At 52.4% G+C, this 22,760-nt stretch overlaps 12 protein-coding genes across 12 annotated transcripts; 3 read left to right on the top strand and 9 right to left on the bottom strand.

Moving 5' to 3' along the window:
* Window positions 1–30: 30 nt before the first annotated feature.
* On the bottom strand, window positions 31–290 carry SAICODRAFT_28936 (uncharacterized protein). The gene has a single exon (XM_019167273.1). It carries the CDS (start codon window positions 234–236, stop codon window positions 42–44), a length of 195 nt encoding a protein of 64 aa, XP_019026375.1. The 5' UTR covers window positions 237–290; the 3' UTR covers window positions 31–41.
* A 74-nt stretch (window positions 291–364) lies between these two features.
* On the bottom strand, window positions 365–661 carry SAICODRAFT_28935 (uncharacterized protein). Its single transcript, XM_019167272.1, has one exon. The coding sequence runs from the start codon at window positions 614–616 to the stop codon at window positions 449–451; it is 168 nt and encodes a 55-aa protein (XP_019026374.1). The 5' UTR covers window positions 617–661; the 3' UTR covers window positions 365–448.
* Window positions 662–928: 267 nt separating this feature from the next.
* On the top strand, window positions 929–5,681 carry SAICODRAFT_69281 (uncharacterized protein). The gene is made up of 4 exons (XM_019170464.1): window positions 929–1,017; window positions 1,077–1,603; window positions 1,660–1,882; window positions 1,909–5,681. The coding sequence occupies exons 1-4, from the start codon at window positions 945–947 to the stop codon at window positions 5,589–5,591; spliced, it is 4,506 nt and encodes a 1,501-aa protein (XP_019026373.1). The 5' UTR covers window positions 929–944; the 3' UTR covers window positions 5,592–5,681.
* A 111-nt stretch (window positions 5,682–5,792) lies between these two features.
* Window positions 5,793–8,345, bottom strand: SAICODRAFT_52688 (uncharacterized protein; the record flags this gene model as incomplete). Its single annotated transcript, XM_019169163.1, has 1 exon — window positions 5,793–8,345. One exon carries the CDS (start codon window positions 8,343–8,345, stop codon window positions 5,793–5,795), a length of 2,553 nt encoding a protein of 850 aa, XP_019026372.1.
* Window positions 8,346–8,423: 78 nt separating this feature from the next.
* Window positions 8,424–11,226, bottom strand: SAICODRAFT_33301 (eukaryotic translation initiation factor 3 subunit B; the record flags this gene model as incomplete). Its single annotated transcript, XM_019168281.1, has 3 exons — window positions 8,424–8,435; window positions 8,721–10,880; window positions 11,173–11,226. The coding sequence occupies 3 exons, from the start codon at window positions 11,224–11,226 to the stop codon at window positions 8,424–8,426; spliced, it is 2,226 nt and encodes a 741-aa protein (XP_019026371.1).
* On the top strand, window positions 11,208–12,341 carry SAICODRAFT_33300 (branched-chain amino acid aminotransferase; the record flags this gene model as incomplete). The annotated part of the gene is made up of 2 exons (XM_019168280.1): window positions 11,208–11,227; window positions 11,276–12,341. The coding sequence occupies 2 exons, from the start codon at window positions 11,208–11,210 to the stop codon at window positions 12,339–12,341; spliced, it is 1,086 nt and encodes a 361-aa protein (XP_019026370.1).
* Window positions 12,342–12,375: 34 nt separating this feature from the next.
* SAICODRAFT_88341 (WD40 repeat-like protein) lies at window positions 12,376–13,995 on the bottom strand (the record flags this gene model as incomplete). The annotated part of the gene is made up of 2 exons (XM_019171549.1): window positions 13,952–13,995; window positions 12,376–13,900 (listed from the first exon to the last, which is right to left on the bottom strand). Exons 1-2 carry the CDS (start codon window positions 13,957–13,959, stop codon window positions 12,376–12,378), a joined length of 1,533 nt encoding a protein of 510 aa, XP_019026369.1. The 5' UTR covers window positions 13,960–13,995.
* Window positions 13,996–14,092: 97 nt separating this feature from the next.
* On the top strand, window positions 14,093–17,258 carry SAICODRAFT_88338 (uncharacterized protein). Its single transcript, XM_019171547.1, has 8 exons — window positions 14,093–14,441; window positions 14,495–14,557; window positions 14,610–15,188; window positions 15,238–15,595; window positions 15,646–15,993; window positions 16,043–16,491; window positions 16,543–16,750; window positions 16,799–17,258. Exons 1-8 carry the CDS (start codon window positions 14,151–14,153, stop codon window positions 17,122–17,124), a joined length of 2,622 nt encoding a protein of 873 aa, XP_019026368.1. The 5' UTR covers window positions 14,093–14,150; the 3' UTR covers window positions 17,125–17,258.
* SAICODRAFT_69275 (uncharacterized protein) lies at window positions 17,250–18,517 on the bottom strand (the record flags this gene model as incomplete). The annotated part of the gene is made up of 7 exons (XM_019170463.1): window positions 18,153–18,517; window positions 18,062–18,099; window positions 17,703–18,007; window positions 17,600–17,646; window positions 17,470–17,547; window positions 17,344–17,420; window positions 17,250–17,299 (listed from the first exon to the last, which is right to left on the bottom strand). The coding sequence occupies exons 1-7, from the start codon at window positions 18,254–18,256 to the stop codon at window positions 17,250–17,252; spliced, it is 699 nt and encodes a 232-aa protein (XP_019026367.1). The 5' UTR covers window positions 18,257–18,517.
* Window positions 18,518–19,576: 1,059 nt separating this feature from the next.
* Window positions 19,577–20,365, bottom strand: SAICODRAFT_17014 (uncharacterized protein; the record flags this gene model as incomplete). Its single annotated transcript, XM_019165735.1, has 3 exons — window positions 19,577–19,660; window positions 19,718–20,157; window positions 20,218–20,365. 3 exons carry the CDS (start codon window positions 20,363–20,365, stop codon window positions 19,577–19,579), a joined length of 672 nt encoding a protein of 223 aa, XP_019026366.1.
* Window positions 20,366–20,531: 166 nt separating this feature from the next.
* SAICODRAFT_17013 (uncharacterized protein) lies at window positions 20,532–21,359 on the bottom strand. Its single transcript, XM_019165734.1, has 4 exons — window positions 21,078–21,359; window positions 21,001–21,017; window positions 20,829–20,950; window positions 20,532–20,775 (listed from the first exon to the last, which is right to left on the bottom strand). Exons 1-4 carry the CDS (start codon window positions 21,228–21,230, stop codon window positions 20,588–20,590), a joined length of 480 nt encoding a protein of 159 aa, XP_019026365.1. The 5' UTR covers window positions 21,231–21,359; the 3' UTR covers window positions 20,532–20,587.
* Window positions 21,360–21,587: 228 nt separating this feature from the next.
* SAICODRAFT_5201 (BIG1-domain-containing protein) lies at window positions 21,588–22,653 on the bottom strand (the record flags this gene model as incomplete). Its single annotated transcript, XM_019169114.1, has 5 exons — window positions 21,588–21,713; window positions 21,771–21,982; window positions 22,036–22,143; window positions 22,200–22,492; window positions 22,547–22,653. 5 exons carry the CDS (start codon window positions 22,651–22,653, stop codon window positions 21,588–21,590), a joined length of 846 nt encoding a protein of 281 aa, XP_019026364.1.
* Window positions 22,654–22,760: the final 107 nt, after the last annotated feature.

Here is a 22,760-nt window from a genome sequence, read left to right as displayed (position 1 = left end):
GGTAAGCCACCATACCTCGGTTATTACCGTCCCAGACCGAATCAGAAGTATAATGCTGCATATATGCGGAGGATTGAGGAAGAGTCGAAGAGGTACGCTATTTTGAAGGGTGACCGGCGAACGCGACGATTGCGAAGGCTGATAGCAATGGCGTACAGGATTATGAAGAATAATGAGAGAAAGAGGGAGGAGGAGGGAAAGAAGCAGAGGTTGAGGAGGACGAGAATGGGTGTCATGGGATTGGGGTTCAAGGGTGTGCATTTGGGGATGGAATGAATGCTCCATCGGGGTTTCATGCTGACCCTCCAGCCATGCTCTCTCCCCGAGGTTGAATTGAATGATGGGAATTATTGCTGTTATTCTTCGAATGCAATGTCTATATTCGTACACATGCTCCTCTTGCTGTCGTCATTGATCGTCATACACCCGTCCAACCCTCCCTTACTCATCACCACTTCCTCTCCTCCAACTTTAACCTTGGCAGATCACTCACCCCACTAACCCTCTCAACCTCATCCTCTAACCTCACAATCACCGCCTGCTTCTCTTTCCGTACCTCGTCGAGGTCGAGGTTCCACCATAGATATTGAAGGCCTTGGTACGTTCCGTAAGTCATTAGGAGAACCTTTCCGAGGGCACGGCCGTAGGTTTTGCGGAAGCCCTATGTCAACAGATTAGCAAGGGAGCGGAAGGAGTGGGAGGACAAGGAGGGAGGGATAGTACCAGTTTTTGTGGTGGTGGCCATGTAGATGGTTGGCCTGTGGAGTTCAGGCGTCTGCATACATTTGGGGAGCCTCTCCTGACTGCTCTCGCTGCGATCATTGCCGCGGGTGTGGTTCGAGGGAGGGTGTACGGTGGTGCTGTACCTGGCGCCGACGCGGGACCTGCGATTCGTGCAGCGGACGTCGCTAAAAATAGAACAGCTAGAATCGACGTGCTTCACGATGGAGTATATCGTGCCTGTTCTCCCTGTTGTGCGGGCGACGGCGAAGTGGGCTCTGGCTATTGGTGCCACGAGTATGTCTCTTCTGTCGTTCAAGGAGTGCAGTGCAGCGGGTGCTAATGCTTCTCGGTAGCTCTGGCCATTACGGGAGCCTTGTTGTACACCTTCCAGAACTCCATCATCTACCCTGCGTCTATGCCCGCTGGCTCTCGCACTAACGTTCCTAACCCTTCGGACTTTGACTTCCCCTCCTCCTGCTGGGAGGAGATCGTCCTTGACACACCCGACAAGGAGAAGATTAGGGCGTACGTGATTTTGCAGGAAAAGGCACCGGAGAAGAGAAATACTGTCTTGCTTTTCCACGCAAATGCGGGGAACGTCGGACATCGCTTACCCATCGCGAAAGTGTTCTGGGGTCGCATGGGATGTAATGTCGTTATGCTGTCCTATCGTGGCTATGGCCTAAGCACAGGAACCCCCTCGGAGAAAGGAATCAAGATTGATGCACAGGTAATGCTGGACTACGTACTCCAGCACCCGGTGTTGAGTAAGACGCCGTTGATTGCGTATGGACAGAGTATCGGTGGGGCGGTGGCGATTCACACCGTTGCGACGTATGAGAAGAAGTTCAGGGGTTTGGTTATTGAGAACACTTTCAAGGTACCACCACATCGCCACCTTTTTTTGGGGTACAAGATGCTAACGTGGGTATACAGAGCATTCCCAGTTTGATTCCGAGCGTCATGCCCATCGCAGCCCCCTTCAGCCTCCTCTGCCACCAAATCTGGGACTCGGAAAAGTGCATCGCAAAGATCGAAAACGTACCAATGCTCTTCCTCGCCGGCGCCCGCGACGAACTCATCCCGCCTGAGAACTTCCGAGGTCTGTACGACGCAGCAACTAAATGCCCAAAGAGAACATGGAAGGTGTTTGGAGGTGGTACGCATAATGATACGTGTTTGCAGGCGGGATACTTCCAGGCGATTGTGGATTGGCTGGATTGCGAGCGGGAGAAGGAGGAGATGTAATAGTTCAAGTCATCCTGGTGATCGCGTGTTCCTGCAGACGCGGGTTGCAGTCGAGTGTGTATTTTGGCGAACTTGCCACCAAGAGGCAAAAACACCAAGAGGCAATCTTTGGTCAAGGAGTAGCATTCATTCCAGTGATACCATTGCATCAACAGCATTCAATCAGTGCAATGGACTCTTCTGTTGCCACTCAGTCACTACCCAATGGTCCACCTCCATCGCAGACACCAGCTCCCAGAAATAAGAGACGAGGCCCACGTCGCAACAAGCCCGCCAATGAGCAAAACGGCGATGCGCAAGAGCAGCAACCAGCCGGTGGCGAGCAGCCTCAACAGCAGCGAAGACCGCCTCGGCAGCGCCAGCCGAAGGAGAATGCTGGCGAGAATGCGATCGAGGATGTGGAGGTAAATGGAGAAGCAGCATCTACGAAGCCGAAGAGGCCGAGAAATAGGAACAGGAGGGCGAAGGGTGTGCAGGCGGCGGCTGCGGAGGGTGAGGCACCAGCGGAGGGATCTGCGGCGCCTCCTGTTCAGCAACAAGCGCAACAACCACGACCGAGACAGCCTATGCCAGGACGACGCCAACATGTCTTTTCTGGTCAGCTGTCGGGCGAAGCAGGTGCACCAACCAATGGTCCCAGGAGTCTTCAGCCCATGGCACCGGCATTTGTTCCCTCTCAGGTCGAGTTCGGGCAACGGGCGAGACCGCATACGCATAACCGCTCAGTACCGGCGATGTCAAACGAAGCAAAGGTTGAATTAACCGAGTCTACCGATTTGATGACACGTCTACACGAAGGTCTGAAGAGAGAATGCCACGAATGTATGTTCTGCCTTGACAATATCAGGTTGAGTCAGCAAACCTGGTCATGTACGGGCTCGTGCTGGGCTGTATTCCATCTCAAGTGTATCACGAAATGGGCGAAGAGTTCGTTGGAGATGAAGGAGGGAACTACGGAGGCGAAGGAGAATTGGAGGTGTCCGGGGTGTCAGCAAACGTACGGCCGCGCAGAAGTACCAAAACAGTACAAGTGTTGGTGTGGGAAGGTTGAGAACCCGGTTGTGGATAGGTTTTTGACACCGCATTCATGTGGAGAGATTTGTGGCCGGGGGAGGAGTGATGGGTGTCCACACGCGTGTACGCTCCCATGTCATGCGGGTCCATGTCCGCCGTGTACGGCTATGGGACCCGTACAGACTTGTTTCTGTGGAAAACATACGAAGCAGGTTAGGTGTGTTGATACGGATTATGAGAAGGGGTATGGCTGTGGTGAGAGGTGTGGGGAGTTGATGGCGTGTGGGGAACATGAGTGTGAGAGGGACTGTCATGAGGGGCTGTGTGGAAGCTGTACGGCGGTTAGTGAGGAGATGTGTTATTGTGGGAAAGAAGTGAAGGGGGTTGCTTGTGGTGAGCGCTTGGATGATCGGACAAGTAGGAAGGATGGGGAGGAGTGGTGTGGGAAGTGGGAGTGTCAAAATGCGTGTGAGAGGGCTTTTGATTGTGGGGTTCACAAGTGTCAGAAGGCGTGTCATCCGTTGGATGAGGAGGTGGCAAAGTGTCCGCAGTCTCCGGAAGTGGTTGATTCGTGTCCATGTGGCCAAACCAAGCTCGAGGACCTGGAGGATGCCCCGAGGACCAGGTGCACAGACCCGATCCCGACGTGTCGCAAGCAGTGCAATGCGTTGCTCGAGTGTGGCCATACCTGCGAAGCCCGCTGTCACCACGGTGAACACCCCGTCTGCAAGAAATCCATCGAGCTGCCTTGTCGCTGTGGCTCCTCCATGACCGAGACGAATTGTCAGGAGATCGCCGAAGGCTTCGAGCCCCGTTGCGAGCGTACCTGTCACGCACTCCGCTCCTGCGGCAAACACGAATGTTCCCAGAAGTGCTGTGCAGGCGCACCCAAGGCCGAGAAGCGTATCGCAGCCCGTAAAGGCATGGGTCGCGCTGCCGCACGTCTGGCTCGTGATTACGAGGATGTCGAGGCCGAACATGTTTGTACACTGACGTGTGGTAAGCAGCTCCAGTGTGGAAACCACACGTGCCAGTTGTTGTGTCATCCTTCGTATTGTCCTTCGTGTCTTGAGGCAAGTTTCGAGGAGTTAGTGTGTCATTGTGGACGGACGAGAATTATGCCGCCATTGCCTTGTGGATACAAGTTACCACCGTGTCCGCATCCGTGTAAGAGACGGAAGGCGTGTGGGCATCCATCCGTTCCGCATAATTGTCATCCTGATGAGGAGAAGTGTCCTAGGTGTCCATACCTGACTGAGAAGCGATGTCTCTGCCAGAAGAAGATGGTGAAGAACGTACCTTGCTGGAAGGAGGAAGCAAGTTGTGGTGAGATTTGTGGTAAGCTCCTGAAGTGTGGTGGTCACCGGTGCAGAAAGCTTTGTCATGCTGGTGAGTGCGAGACGGAGTGCACGCAGGTTTGTGGAAAGCCCAGGAAGACTTGTGGGCACCCGTGTGGCGAGCAGTGTCATAGTCCGTTTGCATGCCCGGAGGATGAGAAGCATAGATGTAAGGCGAGGGTTGTTACTACGTGTGCTTGTGGTACTGTGAGACAGGAGGTTGTCTGTGGGGCCAGTACTAAGACGGAGACGACCGGCAAGAAGGAGCTGCCGTGTACCGAAAAATGCGACAAACTGCAACGCAATAAGCGAATGGCCGAAGCGCTCGGTGTTGACGGCGACAAGACTTCTGAAGTCGCGCTTTCCGTTTACACGGATGACATCCTGGAATACTATAGGACCAACAAGCTGTGGGCGACTTCCATCGAGAATTCTCTCAAGACATTCGTGGCTGGAGACAAAAAGATGTTATCCTTCAAGCCAATGAAGCGTGCTCAGCGAGGCTTTGTACATGCCATGGCCGAAGCGTATGGAATGACTTCACAAAGTCAGGATCCAGATCCATTCCGCAACGTTGTCGTTACGAGGACGTCCAACACCATCGTTCCTCTGACCACTCTTGCTCAGGCTGCGACATCTCGTACGAACTCTGGTGCGGCGACGCCTTCTGGCTTGCAGCAGATGCAGACGAAGACGACATCGAAGGCTTACAATGCCTTCTATCTGGAAGCTGTCCGCATTGGTACAGAACAGGCAGAGCTTGCGAGGGTTCTTGAACCCGCTTTGGGACCGAGCCCACTGAAGTTCTCGATCAAGTGGGTGACTGATGAGGATGTGCTGCTCGAGCCTCTCCCCTCTTCGCTGTCGGTGATCGAGGTGGAGGTTGCTCTCGCGTCTATCAAACCGTCACTGAAGCGAGTCGTTGCTTCTACTGGTATTGCGATGTTTGCTGAACTTTGTTGGATTGGCAGGGATGGTAAGGTGTCCTACCGCGAGTCCACCAAGGTTGCTGGCGCTTCGGGAGCGGGTGCCTGGGGGAAGAAGCTTACTCCTGCGACGACATCCATAGCAAATGCCTTCAGTATGCTGAACCTGGCCGGTCCGCCTGAGCAAAGAGCTTCTGCTAGTTCATGGAGGAAGCCCGTGGAGGTACCCGAAGTGAAGCCTGTTGCGAACGAGCCAGTTCTAGATGATTGGCAAGCGATGATTGACCCTGAGGAACTAATCAGCCCAGAAGAGGAGCGTGAGTTTTTGGATAGATTAGATTAATTAGCATAGGTTACACCTCTGGGTGGCAATAAAGTCAAGAATCACTGGATGATCTGACATAGTCTGGTTCTTTAGCAAAAGTCCAAGATGACTTCAGGTCTATTGCTCAATCTTCCTGCTTGTGGTATATGGAAACTCAAAAGAACGCCCGCAAATCCAAGATGATCGTCCAGTTTCCTCACTTTTGTAATGCTGGCATCCTCACTGCACGCAGCAATCATTCATCGCTCCAAACAAGATCTTGTCCACATCACGCTTCACCTTCAGCCAGTCCGCCCGACACTGGACAAACTCATAAACTTCCTCGGCACGGAATACGCCTCCATACCTTGCCACATCGGAACAAAGCGCGCCTATGGCTTTCGCATCCGAAATCCCGATGATGAAGACGTGTCCCAACTCCTTCAGTGCTGTAAAATAGGGCATGATCACCTTTTGTCGTAGTGATGTTGCAAATGCATGGTAATGGTTTAGGTCGCTGATTAGCTTAATGCCTCCTTCGACATTTACGGTTTGCTTCTTCAAATGCTTGCAAAGCGAACCGAACAAGCGGACACCGACCTCTTGGAAGAACACATCAAGCACGCTTTTATCTGTTGAACCGACCAGCAGCTTGGTATGGGTTGTGAGACACTCAACTGCTTCTGTAGCCGCACGTGTTGGTCCAAGACCCGGGTCTCGTTCGCCCGTCACGGAGGCTGGCAAGGGGTTGTAGTCTCTCCGCGACTGACGCTCATGCAGGATATATTCCACTTGATTCATCAAGACGTCGATACCCTTGTTCAACCCAGCTGCCACACGTTCATCGATAAGCTGCTCGAACCTCTTCTTCTCCTTTACGGCCGGATTCAGGAAGTCATTGCGATCCACCAAGCGGGCCATCTCCTGCTCGAAGAAGACATCCACCATCTGTTGGATAAGATCACCGACGTGAACCAGTTCCAAGAAGATAACTAGAGGTTCGACGGACGTCCCGACGTCAGATCCTTGACTAGGCTGGTATCGAGACAAATGCTCAACAGCCTGGTCAAATCCGTTCTTAATGTGTCTCTTGCCAAGGTGTTGAATAAGGGTGACAAAGATTGCCTCACACTGTTCCCTCACTTCTTCTGACAATTGACCACCCATGCTCAGGAAGGGCTCGGCTCGTTCGAGACTTGATTTACAGAGATGAAGGAGCTGCAATGCTACTTCCAAACTGAAGAGTCCACGGATACCTTCCAAACGAGCACTTAGAATAGCAGATTGGGCAGCAAGCTCTGTCGTAGGCAATGTTGCTGGGGTTGGTGTGCCCGTCCGCGAAATAGCAGCACTAGCCTGAGCCGTCTGGGCTGCTGGCGACAACTCATCAGACGGTCGAGCAGTAGTCGTAGGCGTTACCTTGGCTGTTGTACTCGGAAACGGAATCACTGACACAGGCATCAGGAGAACCTTCTTGAAAGACGTCAAGAAGTTCTTCTTGTCTTCTGCTCTGCTGACACCACTCAGTAGCATAGACTCATGTGCTTCTGCATCCTCCGCCACCTTCCTCTCCCACGATTCCACTTCAGCTTCGCATTTGCTCCGTACAAAGTTCAACTCCTCGACGAGATACAAATCAACGTGCACTTCAAACATTGTCTTGATTGCTTTTTCAGTATCCTCCTTCAGCGTGCCTTTTGAGCCCTTGGTTTCCGTAAGAGATGCAGGAATCCGTAAACACTGTTGGAAACTGCCACACACAGCCTTCAAGAATGTTTCTGTATCCTTCTGGTGCGCTTCTTCAATCAACCTTGCAGTATAGTCAGCGACCACATCTTGGATTACCCGCTCAGCAAACGTAAGCATGACATTAAGAGACTCTGGGAATGTTCTGTTCACGACGTCTGATTGGACGTTGAGCTCGTTGATGAGCCGCGTGATAAACAATGACATTGGTTCCAGGTTGAGTAATTCCCCCATAAAGCAGTCTGCTGGGGTCTCAGGTATCTCGTACATTAGTGGATTCTTCTGAATGAACAACTGCACACAAGATGCGCCTCCGTTCAGCTCTGTTAACACGTTTGCGTATCGTTGCATTCGTCCGTCGACATCCCGAGCGTCATAACCTCCCTCGAATTCTTGAAGTGCTGCACTCTCGAACAAGTCGATCATAGCTGCGATCTTTGTCTCCTTCTTACTCCAATCACGGACAGATCTCGACCTTCCGAATTTCTGAAGAATGTTTATCATCATAGCCTGTTCTTCTGGTGTCCGAAACATGCGAAACACCAGAGGCTCGGTATGATCACTCGCGTTCGCGAGGTCATTGTACAAAGGTGCCAACGCTTCGTAGATCCTAGCAAACTCCACTCGGGCATAGCCTCGCACAGATCTAACGCCCTCAAATACCCTAAGGTAGGAAGACGGGTCGATCATTGTTGGCTTTGGTGCAGCAGGACCTGCAACATCGAGTTCACGTTCTTTGTCGTCTGTCACGGCAATCGTCGCATCAAATAAGGTAACACTGCCTGTCTTCCTTCCCAGCTGTCTTTCTGCCTCAATTCGTTTCCTAGCGATCTCCGTCTGCTCCAGCGCATCCAAGGTTTTCCGCTTTGCTTCCTTCTCATCCCAAACCTCCATTTGTCGCAGTCTGGCCCCCCACCGAGTATCATCATAGACCATTTCCCGCAGTTGCTTGTTCACTTGAGCAACAGCTGCCAGATCCGGAACAGGAAGGTAATCGACGATGCCGCTCAGGATCTCGGCTGGCAGTACTGTGGGTCGTAGGGTCATGTTGGAGCTAGTGCCCTGCAACGCGACGACCTCCCACTTGCTCGCCATGATGCACTGTCCTTTCGCTGATCGTGTCGTTCACTGGATGTCCTGGCTGGGCGACGGGCTCCTGTTACGGCTGGATAAGGTTTTGTTTACAATGGGCCGAAATTGAGGTGACGCTCAACATCATGCATGCATCTTCGCGCATGTGAACGAACGGTTGGACCCTGAGAAACCTGTAGCTGTGAGGCGCCGTACATTGGATCAAGCGTAGATAACTTTTGCGGGGGCTCATGAAAGGTGATGGAAAAGGTATATGATTTTGCTCATGCATCACAGATGCCACGCTCCCCATCTATCTCATACAAGATGCTAGATTTACGAATCCAAAACCTCAACGGTCTCCTCAACGACCTCCTCAATCTCTACCTCAACGACCTGGTCACCAGTACCATCCTCCTTACCCTCAACGATATCGTCCTCGGGCAACCCACGCTCAGTCCTCTCCCTGTGGAGCTGCTCCACAACCTTCTCGCGCCATGCAGTCCATTCCTCGACGAGACGGCGACGCTGGGCAACGAGCTCCTTGTTGGCAAGCGTCTGCTCCTGCAAGTCCTCCTCGTCGAAGATGCGAGAGTACTCACGGAGGTTCTTGCGGATCTTCTTCTGCTGCTCCTTGGAGAGGAGGGTAGCAGGGCGAGGACGCCACAAGAGCTGCTTGAAGCGGTCCAAAGGCTCCTCACGGAGGAGGGTACCCTTGAAGTCCCAGAGCTTGTAGCCGTTCTCAATGGTGTGGCGCCATGCGGAGGCGGAGGTGGTAACGTACCGACCAGTAGGGTCCCACTCAATGTCAGTGACACCGTAGTGCTCGATGTTGCCGATGACGGTAGGGTTGGAAGTAGATCCCTCCTCCTTGTTGGTGTTCTCACCCTCGAAGTCCATGTCCCAGAACTCAAGGTCGAAGGTAGAGGACTGACCCATGGTAGCAGCGATCAAGAAGCGACCCTTAGGCGACCAGAAGATAGCGTTCAAGGTCTTCTTGTCAGCAGTCTTGACGCAACGGAACTGCTCCTTAGCCTTAGTCTTCTCGAAGGCGTAGAAAGAAAGGGTGGTGCGAAGAGGGGGAGTACCGGGCTGACCGAGGTTAACAAGGTTAGGGTCGGAGGTGGAGATGATGGCGAAACGGCTGCCCTTGGGCTCCCAGGCGAAGTTAAGGATGGTGTCCTTAACCTCAACTTCCTCGACGGGGATGTTCTTCTCCTTGACACGGAAGATCTCGAGGTTGGAGAATGTAGACTTCTTAGTCTTGGTGTGGCGGTCGACCTTCACACACATGTAGTCACCGTTAGACTGCCAGTGAATCTTACAGTCGGAAACGTTGAACAAGTTCTTGGTACGGATGGTCTGCTTGGAAGGAACGGACATGAGCGCGACACGAGCGGGCTGGTTACCGACTTCCGGAGTCCAGTAACCGAGGTACTCCTCGTCGTTCTTCTGGTTAGCTTCGGACATGGCAGGCGCCCAGTCGAAGTCGACGATACCATCGACCTTGACGGACTTCTTGTCCAAAAGACCCATTCCGGGGGCCTCATAGATAGAGATTTGACCAGGGCTCAAACGAGCAAAGTACTTCTCACTGGAAGACCACTTGAACATGGGCCAGGTGATCTTCTTGGGTCCAGCGTCGCTCTCTTGGGCGGGGGCGGCGAAGGAACGGAGGAGAGCACCAGTCTTGAGATCCCAGACAATGACCTGCTTACCCTCGTCCTCAGGGCCGAAGGGCATGGCGGCACGACCGGGGTGACCGATGGGGAGGAGGGTGATGGGCTCGTTGGACCAGGTGACGAGGTATTGCTCGTTGGGGGAGAAGTCGATAAGGTTGACACCGGGGTGAGCGAAACGCATCATACGCTTCCATGACGGTCCACCCCACAATTGAATACCTTGTCTGTGGAAAGACGTGAGGTAAGTACCCTGCGGCGACCACTGCACGTAGGTCTCGGTCCAGTTCATACGCTGAACATCGACATCTGGTTGCTCTCCCTTGCGGTTCCAGTTGACGGAAACCTCGTCACCACGGTACATAACCCACTGATCGCGCGCCTGGGCGTCGGCCAACCAGGAACGAAGGTGCTCCTGCTCGACGAATGGCTCCTCCTCGGGCTCGACGTACTCCTCGCTGACGTTGGCGTACTTCTCGACGTCGGTGAAACGGTTGGCGGACAAAGTGTGCTGTTTGTCCATGCGCCTTCCGTTCAACGCCTTGACAGCGGCATCGGCCTGCTCTGGGGTCTCGTACTCGACAAACATGAATCCCTTGGACATGAGCTTGCCCTTAGAGTTCTCCTCCATAGGCATGAAAATGCCATCGTCCTTGACCTTACCGGCCGAGGAGAAAAGCTTCTTCATAACCTTCAGCAAAACCTCGCGCTTCTCATCGGGGACGACGGGTGCGCCATCAACGAGGACAAGGGTGTCGAAGCCCTCCTCGAAGGGGACCTGGAACTTCTCCTCGAGGTCGGAGAAGTCAATCTCCTCGTCGTCGTATCGATCCTGGGTGCCGTTGGACATCTCTGAAGCCATCTCTGGTGCAATGGATCTTTCTTCGTACTCGACGTTCTAAGTTGCCTTGCAGTAAAAGTTCCAATACGCGCTAGCTCCAACAACGAGACGATGAGAGAGGGTCCATTGGGAATATAACAAGTAATAGGAGATTCTAAAAGACAATCCATAAATATCGGCTGAAGGATTGAAGTCCAAAACGAAGAACTCGGTGGTGTACGGCAGTGCCTGCTGAAGATTGGCGCATCTGTTCCCCACGCTTTGGCCGGCGTCGCTGACACACCGCAATTGAACAAAACACCAAAAAGACAAATTGAAATGGCCACCCCTCAAGCATCGTGAGTTCTTCAACCTTGAATTACTATTTCTTGTCTAATGGACTGTAGCCCCTCTTTCGATTGGAAATCCCTCGGCTTCGGCATCACTCCCGTTAACGGCCATGCCGCCATTACCTGGAAGGACGGTCAATGGTCCGCACCAGCGTTCATTACTGATCCCTACATGAAGCTCCACGTCGGTGGTACTGCTCTCAACTATGGACAATCCTGTTTCGAGGGTCTCAAGGCTTTCAGGATGAGAGACGGCAACATCCGCGTCTTCCGTCCTCAGGAAAACGCTGCAAGAATGCAGATCAGCGCCGACACTATCATGGCTCCTCGGGTCCCAGAGGACTTGTTCTTGGAGTGTGTCAGATTGTGTGTTGCTGAGAACGCTGAGTTCGTTCCTCCGTACGGTATGGGTGCCTCCATGTACCTCCGCCCGTTATTGTTCGGATCCGGTGAGGAATTGGCTCTTCACCCACCCATGGAGTTCACTTTCCTTATTTGGGCTACTCCTGTCGCTGCACTTTACACTAGCTTGAGGCCCGTCGACGCGCTCGTTATCGAGGACTTTGACCGTGCTGCTCCTAGAGGATCCGGCTCGTCTAAACTTGCAGGAAACTACGCCCCTGTGTTCCGCCATGCCGCGGCTGCTAAGAAGGAAGGATATGAAATTACCCTTCACCTGGACTCTCAGACCCGGACTAGAATTGACGAGTTCTCCACCTCCAACTTCGTCGCAATCCAGTACAGTGGAGACAAAACTACGTTCGTTGTCCCAGACTCCCCATCCATTCTCAAGTCCGTCACCACCAAGTCACTCGTTGACCTTGCGTCTTCCTTCGGATGGGAAGTCGTCCGCAGACCAGTTTTGTGGACTGAGGTGGTCTCTGGTGCATTTGACGAAGTCGCTGCTTGCGGTACCGCTGCCGTCTGTACCCAAGTTGGGTCAATCACCAGGAAGTCTACGAACGAGAAGGTGCAGATCGGAAACGGAGAGGCAGGAAAGGGATTCACGAAATTGGTGATGGCTTACAGAGCATTGCAGAATGGCGACGTGGAGCCTGCTGAGATTCCCGCGCAATGCACGGAGTGGTTGTGGCCCGCAAGCGGTGTCATGGGTGCCAATTAGGCCCGAAAAATGGATAAACATTTCGTCTCACACTCTAATGTCTCCAAATCCTGGTCATCTTATCTTTTCCTCCACTAGCAACCATCTGTCCATCCGGTGCCCAATCAACAGCGTAAACCTCATCTTGGTGTCCCGGCAAGTCCTCCTTTATCTTTCTCTTTGCAACATCCCAAACCTTCAGCGTGGTATCCTTACTCGAACTGACCAATAATCTCGAGTCGGAGGACCATGAACACTGATAGACAGCACCGACGTGGGCGCGAAGAGTGGCAATGAAAGTACCGGTACGGCCATCCCACAGCTTAACACTGTTATCGAAGGAAGCAGAAGAGATGTAACGACCATCAGGGGAGAAGGCGACGCAATTGACCAGCTTCTGGTGACCGTGCAGCTTGGCCACAGGCTTGGTAGACTTTACTGGGTCCCAGAGGTACATGGTGAAGTCATCAGATCCAGTCACTAACTTCTCGCCTCCTGCCAAACGCGCAGCAGCCTCGTACCTTTCCTTCGCCTTCTGCTTCGCCTCCGCTGGATCGGATGGCGCGGGACCGGTATGATCCGTAGCTCCAGTGCGGAGAACGTGGTCTGTTGACAAGGCCATAGTGTTGACCCAGTGTGCGTGAGCCTTGAGCGTGTGGAAACACTTTCCGTCCTTTGCGTCCCAAATCTTGATGGTCTTGTCCCGAGAACCAGAGTAGATCCATCCCGTACCGCCCCACTTTACGCAACTGACCGAACCTGAGTGACCAGACATGGTGTATTGCACCCGACGAAGCGCAGTGTCCCAAACCTTGACGGTACCATCGTTCGATGCAGAGACGAGACGAGGAGACTGGCCAGCGGGAACGAGGTGTAGCGGCTCCCATGCAAGAGCGGCGATCCACTTGGTATGTGACTGCATAGGTCCACCAATCTCCTTTCCTGTCTTGGGATCCCAGAGACGGATCGTGGAGTCCATGGATCCAGTAGCGATCACCTTACCATCAGGAGACCATGCGACGGCCAAAACCCAGTTCTTGTGGCCTCTGAGGGTGTGCATGGGGGTACCTGTGTCGCAATCCCAGATACGGGCAGTGTTGTCTCCGGCACCTGTACACATTCTTGACGAGGAGATTGGCGAGAACTGTGCAACCAGGATGGGAGATCCGTGTCCAGCGATGGAGGCGGAACAGCGGGTAACGGATCGAACGCGGAAGACGGCTTGTGGTGTGTAGACCAGGGTCAACAGATCTTCGGTCGACTTGTGTCCTGGCGCAAGGACGGATGTATACAGGTTCGCGTCAATATCGAGAGTAGGCGAATCATTTTTTGAAGCGTCAGAAACGAGGGCGAACGTATATGGGATGGGGTCCTCGGTGTTGCCCAGCAATTGGTTGACAAGGAGCTCCATCTGCTTGACCGTAACATTCGCGGGAATAGAGATAGTTGGGCCTGCGAGCTCTCCGGTATCTGAGGCACGGAACTGGACCAAGACGCTGCCAGCATCCTCAGGGATCTCCTCAATGTCTCTCGGCTTCTGCGCCTCGAGACGTTGCCTCTTAGACTTGGGGGGTACAACGCTGGACAGAGGTCAGTAAATAAAATCTTTCTGTGGGATTCGAAGCACTCACGTAGCCATCCTCGTTCAGATCAAGCAAAATGGATTCTCTGTGAGTTCTTGCGTGTATCGAAAAACTCTGCAATCGATATCGATAAGACCTGTGCCCGCGCATCAAGTAGGTGGTTGCAGCCTAGGAGATACGCAGCGCACCCAAACGTCAACATTCTACACGAACCAACTCTTCTGTTTCCTTTATCTACCTCCATAATATGCCTCAGTTAGCTCGTGCTGCCAGCATACATACTAGCCGTCCTCCGACAACGTTCTCACAGTCTTCCCGCCCTACTACCGATACTCGTGGTTCCCGTCCATTCACTGGCCGACCAGCTACCGGAAGGCCAACCACGGGTGGCTCTCGTCCACGTACTGGTCGTCCGAGGACAGGCGCAACGCATGTAGATTCGCAAGTTGTCGCGGCTATATGCGAAGGGAGGGGGGTTGCGGCGAGTGTAGGCTTAGCATTCATCCACCTTGCTACGGCTGAATGCGTCCTAAGTGAGGTAGTATCATGTTTTGGACGCGGTGTGTGATGCTAACGTTGCGAAATGATCAGATAGTCGATTCCCAGACTTACGTGAGAACGATGCACAAGCTGGGCGTGTTTGACCCTGTTGAGGTGAAAGAGACTTGTTGGTCCGTAATCTCGTAGCCTGACTTTGAAACGACAGATTCTTATCCCGATGACATCTATGACGCCCACCAAATCCAAGCTCTGCCGTATTGTGGAGGAAAACCTACCTGGAGCGACTCTTGTACCCATCGCTCGCAAGTACTTCAACGAACCCGAAGGTCGGGAGTACGTCCAGCAATACACACTCGCCGAAGATCTGGAGAGTGTTAAGGTTGCTGTATCGGCAAAGTTCTACGCACTATCTGCTTTGGCGGCGTGCTTGAAGTACGTCGAATTATCGCATCACACGCTGTTTGCTCCGCGTTCTCTGCGTCTATCATACCAGCCGTCGGAAGGGTCCATGTTGATTGACTTCTCTACTGTTCGGATTCTCGAGTTAGTCCAAAATCTGCAAAATCCAAAGAGTACAGCGAGTTTGTTTGGTGTTCTCAACAATACATGCACGCCTATGGGAGCGAGGTTACTCAGGTTGAATGTCCTACAGCCTCTGACAGACCTCAATGTACTGGAAGGCCGGCTGGACGTAGTTGAGGAGCTTGTGGGAAGGGAGGAATGCTTCTTTGCAGTGAGGGCAGCTCTGAAACCATTTCAGGATTTCGATAAGCTCTTGACAGCTGTGAGTGATGTTGGATTGCCAAGAAACAACATCCACTAACCTGCAATAGCTCGTTGCTGTTACGACTAAATCGACATTGAAGCACTCGGAAAATCGGATCAACGATGTGATCCTTCTGAAGCATGGCATTCGCTGTATCCCGCCGGTACATGAGGCTCTGGCCGGGGTCCGCTCGAATCTGCTAGTCGCCATCCGCAACCTCTGTCTCGACGACCGCATCAATCATATTTCTGAGATGATTGATAATGTGATCAACGAGGATGCAGTTTGGCAGAAGGGTGCTTTAGCTTTGCAGCATCAGAGGTGTTATGCTGTGAGGAATGGAGTGAACGGGCTCCTAGACGTTGCCAGACAGACTTATAAGGAAGCCACGAGTGATGCGATCGAGCTAGTAGCACATTACAGCGGTGAGTGGTGTTCTGGTCATGTTATCACGAACGGACTAATGAACGTGTAGAGGAACACGGTATCCCGTTTCGGGTTCACTTCGAAGCATCCCGTGGCTTTTATATTCAATTGAGCCCGACTGACCTTGAGGCGTGCGAAGTTCCCGAGCTACCCTTGTGTTTCATCAATGTAGTCAAGAAGAAGAAGATGATTCAGTGCACCACTCTGGACCTTGTTAAGAAAAATGCCAAGATCAAGGACTCGCTGACGGAGGTGTTGTTGATGAGCGACAAGACCATTGAGACATTGGTGGACGAGATTAGGTCGGAGATTGGAGCATTGTATAAGGTTTGCGAAGGGGTTGCAATGTTGGACATGTTGGCCAGCTTTGCATATGTTTGCACCGTGCGGGATTATAGTGAGTAGCTCCGGGCAGGTAGTCTCGTCGCAATTAACAGTGTGAATAGTACGGCCTGAATTCACCGACACCCTGGGGATCAAGTCTGGTCGTCACCCGATTCGTGAAGCAATTCATGGGGATAGATATATCCCTAATGATACATATGCTTCCAACACTACAAGATTTCAGATCATTACCGGAGCCAATATGTCTGGTAAATCGACGTACCTTCGTCAGGTCGCTCTGCTCTCTGTCATAGCACAAATTGGGGCCTTCGTGCCGGCCGAGTACGCTTCTTTTCCGATTACGAAACAGCTATTCAGCCGTATTTCAATGGACGACAGCGTGGAGTCGAACTCGAGTACTTTCGCCATAGAAATGAGAGAGACCGCTTTCATCCTCCAAAGCGCAAATGAGGACAGCTTGATCATTGTGGATGAGTTGGGTCGAGGAACGAGTACTCGTGACGGGTTTGCTATCACTCTGGCTGTTTGCGAAGCGCTTGTGGATACTGGGGTTTGTTCACATCCTGTCACATTCCTTTTACGCGTGCTGATCTGAGCCCAGGCGGTAGTGCTCTTCGCAACTCACTTCAAGGAGCTCACCACCGCATTGGCGGATCGTCCCGGTGTCGTCAGTCTTCATACGGAAGTCCAATCCGAGGGTGAGAACATGAAGATGCTGTACAAAGTTGCAGACGGTGGGAACGAGGAGAAGCATTATGGTTTGAAGTTAGCTCAGGCGGTTGCGCTGCCTGAATCTGTCTTGTCAAAAGGTATGTCACTCGATACTTGACGAAAGCCCTCTGACTAGTTTGACATAGCTGTCGGGATATCTTTCGCGCTTGCTAGCCGTACACGGGCTCAGAAGGAGAACTCCGAAGCCGCTAAGCGCGCGAAGTCTAGAAAGCTCCTCTTGAACCTAAGGGAGACTTTGACGCAAGCGTACAACGGCAGCATGGAACCGGATGTCTTGAGACGCTGGCTGGTAAACGTCCAAGAACGGTTCGTGCTTCAGATGGAGGCTCTAAGTGGAGCACATGACGAAGACGTGGGTGAGGGGGTAAGGGAGGCTTCGACGCTCCACAATGGCTCTGAGGTATCATCCCACAGACAAGATCTAGACGCTGTCGTTGAGATTGAAGAGTAGTGAAGCTAATCCAATAAAGATATCTCATAGCTTATGTTGTGCAGATAAATATCATGAGTTCATTATTTCGCCTCTCTGAGCTCTCTTTTTCTGCATCCTCCGACGTCTGACTCGACCTTGAGCCCCTATCCATCAAAATCTGCAAACTCTCCTTCCTGACAGGCAGCCGTATGCCCTGTTCGGCAAAATGTGCGCCTAATTTTCCTGATTCCATGACACCTGGAAACCTCCTCGCAGACCAACACGTGAAGTCGTTCGAGAAGGTCACGGCTGTGACTGGTGTTGAGTTCTGTCCCCTGCACACAAAGTCAGTATTTATTGAAACAAACCAAGATGAGGACTCACATGTTGAGATTCGCGAAACTAAACTTCAGCCGATATTTCCCCTCTGTACGAACTGACAGATCATTAAAGATGAACCAGCTTGTGAGACTATAAGCGTGGGATTTAAGGCACCAGAACAGGAAGCACTTACATGCCCAGCTCGCCTTCAAGATCAGTTAGCTTGAATCCACTGACAACCTATGTACGCAAGCAGGCATGAGTCAATTTCTACTATTCGTGTGAGAGGCACGCACCACTGAGCCAAGCAAGTTCCGTGTGACAGCGCTGGTGATCTGTTTGGTAGGTAAAGAGGAAGTTGACGGATCTGACGTGGATGTGCTCAACACTGCTATTGTTGGAGGATGCTTTCCGCGTTCAGTCTTTGTATGACTATTCGGTGTGGAGAGTGAGGTTTGTAAGAGTAGGTTCATCTCGGCGGCAGGTTCGTCGGCAGAGAAGAGCTCGGCAGTGACAACGAAGCGGTCAATGTCGATGTCGTCCACTGGCATTTCTCGACCGTATAAGTCTCGTATGATAAGCTTGACAAAGGGTGGTGGACCTGTCGCGTGTCAGCATCGAGTACGTTGTGCTTGTTGGTTGCAAGAGAGTTAACTCAGTGCTCGTCTGTCCTTGTCGCCAAAACCTGCCATTCTACACAAAGAGTTAGTATCGCAATAAGGATAACGAGGCATATCACCACCTACCTGCACCGTTCTGGGTGTTGAACTACCACTAAAGAATAGCTGTACTCGGTGCTTCGTATCGGCCATTGCGGCCGCCCAGAGGCACCCGCCGCCTCCATGAACATCGGTTTAGCTTTGAGGTTGTCGCAGCAGACTTTACACTCTCTTGTCCTGATAAATAGCTCCAGATCCTGACAGCAGGAGCGACGGCATCATTATCAGCGGGCGCCGGTTTCGGGCTTCCTTCCGCAGGAAGATATTGTGGCGGCAACGTGCTGAGTACAACTCCTCGCGTAATGAGCACTATCGGCAATCATGAAACGCAGCTGTCTGTTTGAGTTGGCTGCTGACATAACGGGCTCGGCCGCGGTGGAAAATTGCACGGGTTGGACATGATTTACTGTATAGAATTACACGAATAGACCTCGAGGGTCGTACGACACACGTGGCACAATTCCCCCATACGCTAGTCAAACTCAATTCTAACAGCACAACCTCGATCGTAAGAAACCCTGAGCAATCGAAAGGATTGGATATTTTTGAACCGGAGTTCAAGAACAATGGCCGCCTCGACGAGCTGCGTCTACCGTCTGCTCCGTTTTGAATTAGGAACACCCACCGGCACCAGCTTTTTCCGCGGGTGAAAGGATATGACCCCCATATTAAACGGTGGAGCGATTTAGATACAAAGCCCATTCACAGTCCCAGATCGTTGGGCGTTCTAGACCTGAAGATCGCATTGAAGGTTTGGTAGTATATGAACTTCCACCCAGGAAAATCTACCATCGGCCCGGCAGCTGGAACCTGTCACCCAGGCGCGACAGAGCAGATGGGTGCTGCCTGGGACACCGTACTCTTCGACCAACCGTTAAACGGCACGGAAAGATCAACTGCTCCCGTCTTACCTAAGCAAGCCTTTAAAGTTCTGGCGTTCACACCTTTGTAAAAGGCGTTTTGGGTTGCCTGACCTTTGAGCAAGGGGAGTTCGGAGCAACCTTTGAAGGAACGAACGGCCATGGAGTGCCAAGAGCAGTTCGGACCTGTCCAACACGGCCTGTTCTATTAGACAAGACGGACTATGACAGGTGTCTCTCGAGATTGCATCATTCCTGTCCGCTTGGATCGCGAACCAACCTGACACGTCAAAATTGGCTGCACGTATTGTTACCTAAGCGCGCCCCGGCTACAGACAGCCGTCACTTAAAGACCACGGAAAGCAGATCGACGGCAGAGAAAAGCGTGTTTTTGTTGTGACGTGTTCGTGTTCGATGAAGGCTTACTCGTTGAGACAGGAGCGGCCTTTCTCAGGAGTAACGCAAGTGGTAAAGGATGTTGATTGGTAACACCTACTGCTGATAAAGTCCCAGAATAATTGGCAAGGATTTCCCATGAAGTTCGCCTCAGAACACCATTATCTCCCCTCAAGCTCCTCACAATAGGAACGCTTATTGTGGCTTCATGTGAGCTCCTTGGGGTGCTTGCATGTTCGCTGTCATCTCCGCTGCAATCCTCTCGCTTTCACGTTGTTGCTGAAAGTCCCACGTTAGTATCTTGCAATGCAATCACCTTACGGGGAAAAGATATACCTTAAACTCGTCTTCTTGCAGCTTCACTGCCAACTCCCAATCTGCAGCCTCCTCCCTCCGCGCACGTTGGGCGATGATATTTCCCACACCGCGGCCTCCCCGCAGCTCCTGGTCCTGCTTGGCCGTTCTTTCCTCATTCGTAGACCTCTTCAAGAAGCTAGGTATTGAAGAAAGTTTCCCAAACATAGACTTCTCCGTGACATTCCCTGCGCCACCTCTTCCCGTCCGAACGTACTTGGATGGCGTATCGGCTTTGTCGTCATTGATAGTCATCGAATCGCCTTCTGATGGGTCGTATGCTGATCCAGAAAGTGTCCGCGAAATTGCTGGGGACTTTCCCTTGGTCAAGATGCGATTCAGGTCACCGCCGAGGTAGTCGTCTGCGTCGATATTCACCGTCTTCCCTCCTTGAGCTTGCTCGAGCGTGCTGAGCCATGATGCTGTACAACATTTTTCAGCACCAATTCAAAAGCCGAATACATCGACGGATCAAGACTCACCATGGTTGCCGATACCCCCTCGTCCCATGAACTGAAGCTGCGACGCCGGCTTCTCCTCGATTCGGTGATTTGACATACTCCGACGCCCCTTCTGCAATGGAGTCTCCAAATCGTCCGTGCTTCTCTCGTATCCGGGATCCTTGTCCATGATCTGTAATGTTAGTGTTCGGTTGCTGTCTATACGCGCCTCTTAAGTACGGTGCAGTTCGGGGCACCAGTTCAGCAGCAGCCTGGGACGCTATTCGACATCTACCGCAGACTCCCGCAGATGCGATTTGCACAGCCTCAAGATAAGATAGATAAGTGATTAGGTTGTAGGATAGGGTATCAATACGGTACGGAGTTTATCTACTGCGGCTGCTGCTTCCTCTTACGCCTTCTCCTCCTTCTTGCCGTCCGCGAGCTTCCTGTGGAAAAAGTTCTTTGCCTTGTCCGCAAATCCTTCGTGCACCTTTGCTTCCTCGGTTTGATGATGCACCTCCGTCCTCTCAACCGGTACAGGAGACTTGGAGTGAACGCGCTCGTCGTGGAGAGCGCGCTGGATGTTACCAAAGCCGCCTAATGAGCATTGTCAGTAATAGTGCAAAGCCGAAATGAGTGAGCACGCGTACCGCGACCAGCAGGCAACTCGGTGTTTCCACCGTCAGTAGATCTGCGAGGTTCCTCGAGGTCCTGAGCGAGGCGGGCCTTCTCCAGATCTCCACTGGTCTCGATGTTTCCTCCTCCACCACGTCTGCGTACTTTGTCAATCGGACGTATTCGGGCATCCCCCGCTGCACTTACCCTGTAGAGTAGGCTCCCTATGATATGCACTGTTAGTACAATTGCGCCGCAGCAACATAGGAGCAATACGGGCGTACCCTGATGACAGGCGGGCGGTCGAGAGTGCCGTCAACGTACTCCCTCCACTCCTCGGGACCAATGTTGCCGGCACCGCCGCGACCGTGCGTAACAGGCCTTGGCGAGACTGTCCTGTGTGGAATTCCGGAAAGATCTTCAGGGTTCAATGCCATCGTGTAGGTAGGTTTACTGGGGTGCGATTCGCGGTGTTATTGCAGTTGCGCGACTGACGTCTTTAAGGGATGGAGTTATATGGATGGATGAGCAGCTGCGATATGAAAGCAAGCCAGCCGAGTCGGTCGATTGTATTGGTGTTTACCTTCTACTTTCGTAATTAACGCCCGGACGCTCCCGATGTATGCGACGCTTAGAACAATGCACCACCGCTGATAAGCTTCACATGGACACAGCGATGCGCGGGAAGACGTAGACCCTCTATAACACTTCGACTGGTTGTACGAAGCTGTCCGCCTAAATATATGCGAAGACTTGATGCAATTCAAATCCAAATTACTGCCGTTTTGCCTAGATTATTGGTTCTTCTTCAACCCGCTCGCCTTATCGGTGTCAAAGGCACGGTATGACACCTTCATGCCAGCCATGGTGGAGATAGCGACGCTCAAAATTGCCAACAGAATGAAACTTACGAGAAGGCTCTGTACGAATTTGTGTGAGCATTGCGTCTGTCAAACGTATGAGGTGAAAGAGCATACCATGAAAATTGCTGGCGTCACGAACTGGTATGTAGCAAACAAACCGGTCTTCTTCAAGTTTGAGGTAGCATCGAGAGAAGCCAACCTGCGTTGGGTGATCACGTTCGATCGCTTAACATGCATTGGCGAGTCTGCCGGGGGAGTAGAGGTATAGACGAGGGTGTAATCGGCGGACGAGCCGAGCGACGAAAGCAGAGCGTAGAGGAAGCCATCTGGAAGACAACGCCGTCAGGATCACCTTGTAATAAAGCTTCTCAAAACGTACCGTTCTGCGCAACAGCATCTGCGCGAGCCTCAGCCTCGCGAGGTAGCGGCGCAAACTCCACCTTGATAACCTGCTTCTTGTCCTCCTCAAGCACTGGGAATGTACCCGCTGCATACAACCATCAGTAAGTGGATCAATGCCACCAGTTTGGTCCGTAAACATACCCTGCGCATCCACGGTCAAGACCTCCGCACCACACTGAACTGCAGCCTGCTCCAAACGCTCTGCATCAACAGCACCACGTCCATATGGCACCTGCAAAACACTCTCCGCAGTTTCCAAAGCCCTCTTCAGATGTGGTGAGTTGCGAGCACCGAAATCTGCAGCATGTACTCCAGGCTGGGAGACGAGTATATATGTGTCCGATGAGCAGGTGGAGATGGCGTCGTAGGCAACTGACTCAAAGTGAGACGCCGTAAGGATAGAGCTAGACTTGACATCTGATACGGAAGGATATCTGTAAAGTCCCTATTAGCGGTGTGTATCAGTAGCATATACCGCCAATACCCACCTTTGAGATGAGAGGAGGAGGAAAGGCGACGAGTCCTCAAACGCAGAGACAACAGCAGCTGATCCAGCCAGCAGCAGAGACGTAAGGGCCGTTGTTGAGAGACGCATTGTTGATTGCGTGTGTACACTGGTATCCTACGCTTGCAATTGAATACCGCTCGAGATGGCCGCACTGTCGGTACAGCCGTACTCAGGGGCCTTGCAGGTCTGTGACG

Source organism: Saitoella complicata, assembly GCF_001661265.1.
Source record: "Saitoella complicata NRRL Y-17804 unplaced genomic scaffold SAICOscaffold_3, whole genome shotgun sequence".
NCBI classification, from domain to species: domain Eukaryota; kingdom Fungi; phylum Ascomycota; class Saitoellomycetes; order Saitoellales; family Saitoellaceae; genus Saitoella; species Saitoella complicata.
This window is presented reverse-complemented; position numbering and strand designations above follow the sequence as displayed.

Excerpts from the sequence above, each read along its gene's own strand:
- SAICODRAFT_28936 (XM_019167273.1), bottom strand. The coding sequence starts at position 236 with ATGACACCCATTCTCGTCCTCCTCAACCTCTGCTTCTTTCCCTCCTCC.
- SAICODRAFT_28935 (XM_019167272.1), bottom strand. The coding sequence starts at position 616 with ATGACTTACGGAACGTACCAAGGCCTTCAATATCTATGGTGGAACCTC.
- SAICODRAFT_69281 (XM_019170464.1), top strand. The coding sequence starts at position 945 with ATGGAGTATATCGTGCCTGTTCTCCCTGTTGTGCGGGCGACGGCGAAG. Across the intron at positions 1,018-1,076 it reads TCTGGCTATTGGTGCCACGA|CTCTGGCCATTACGGGAGCC; the intron begins GTATGTCTCTTC and ends GCTTCTCGGTAG. Across the intron at positions 1,604-1,659 it reads TTATTGAGAACACTTTCAAG|AGCATTCCCAGTTTGATTCC; the intron begins GTACCACCACAT and ends GTGGGTATACAG.
- SAICODRAFT_88338 (XM_019171547.1), top strand. The coding sequence starts at position 14,151 with ATGCCTCAGTTAGCTCGTGCTGCCAGCATACATACTAGCCGTCCTCCG. Across the intron at positions 14,442-14,494 it reads CTGAATGCGTCCTAAGTGAG|ATAGTCGATTCCCAGACTTA; the intron begins GTAGTATCATGT and ends CGAAATGATCAG. Across the intron at positions 16,492-16,542 it reads AAGCGCTTGTGGATACTGGG|GCGGTAGTGCTCTTCGCAAC; the intron begins GTTTGTTCACAT and ends ATCTGAGCCCAG.
- SAICODRAFT_17013 (XM_019165734.1), bottom strand. The coding sequence starts at position 21,230 with ATGGCATTGAACCCTGAAGATCTTTCCGGAATTCCACACAGGACAGTC. Across the intron at positions 20,776-20,828 it reads CGAGTTGCCTGCTGGTCGCG|GCGGCTTTGGTAACATCCAG; the intron begins GTACGCGTGCTC and ends AATGCTCATTAG.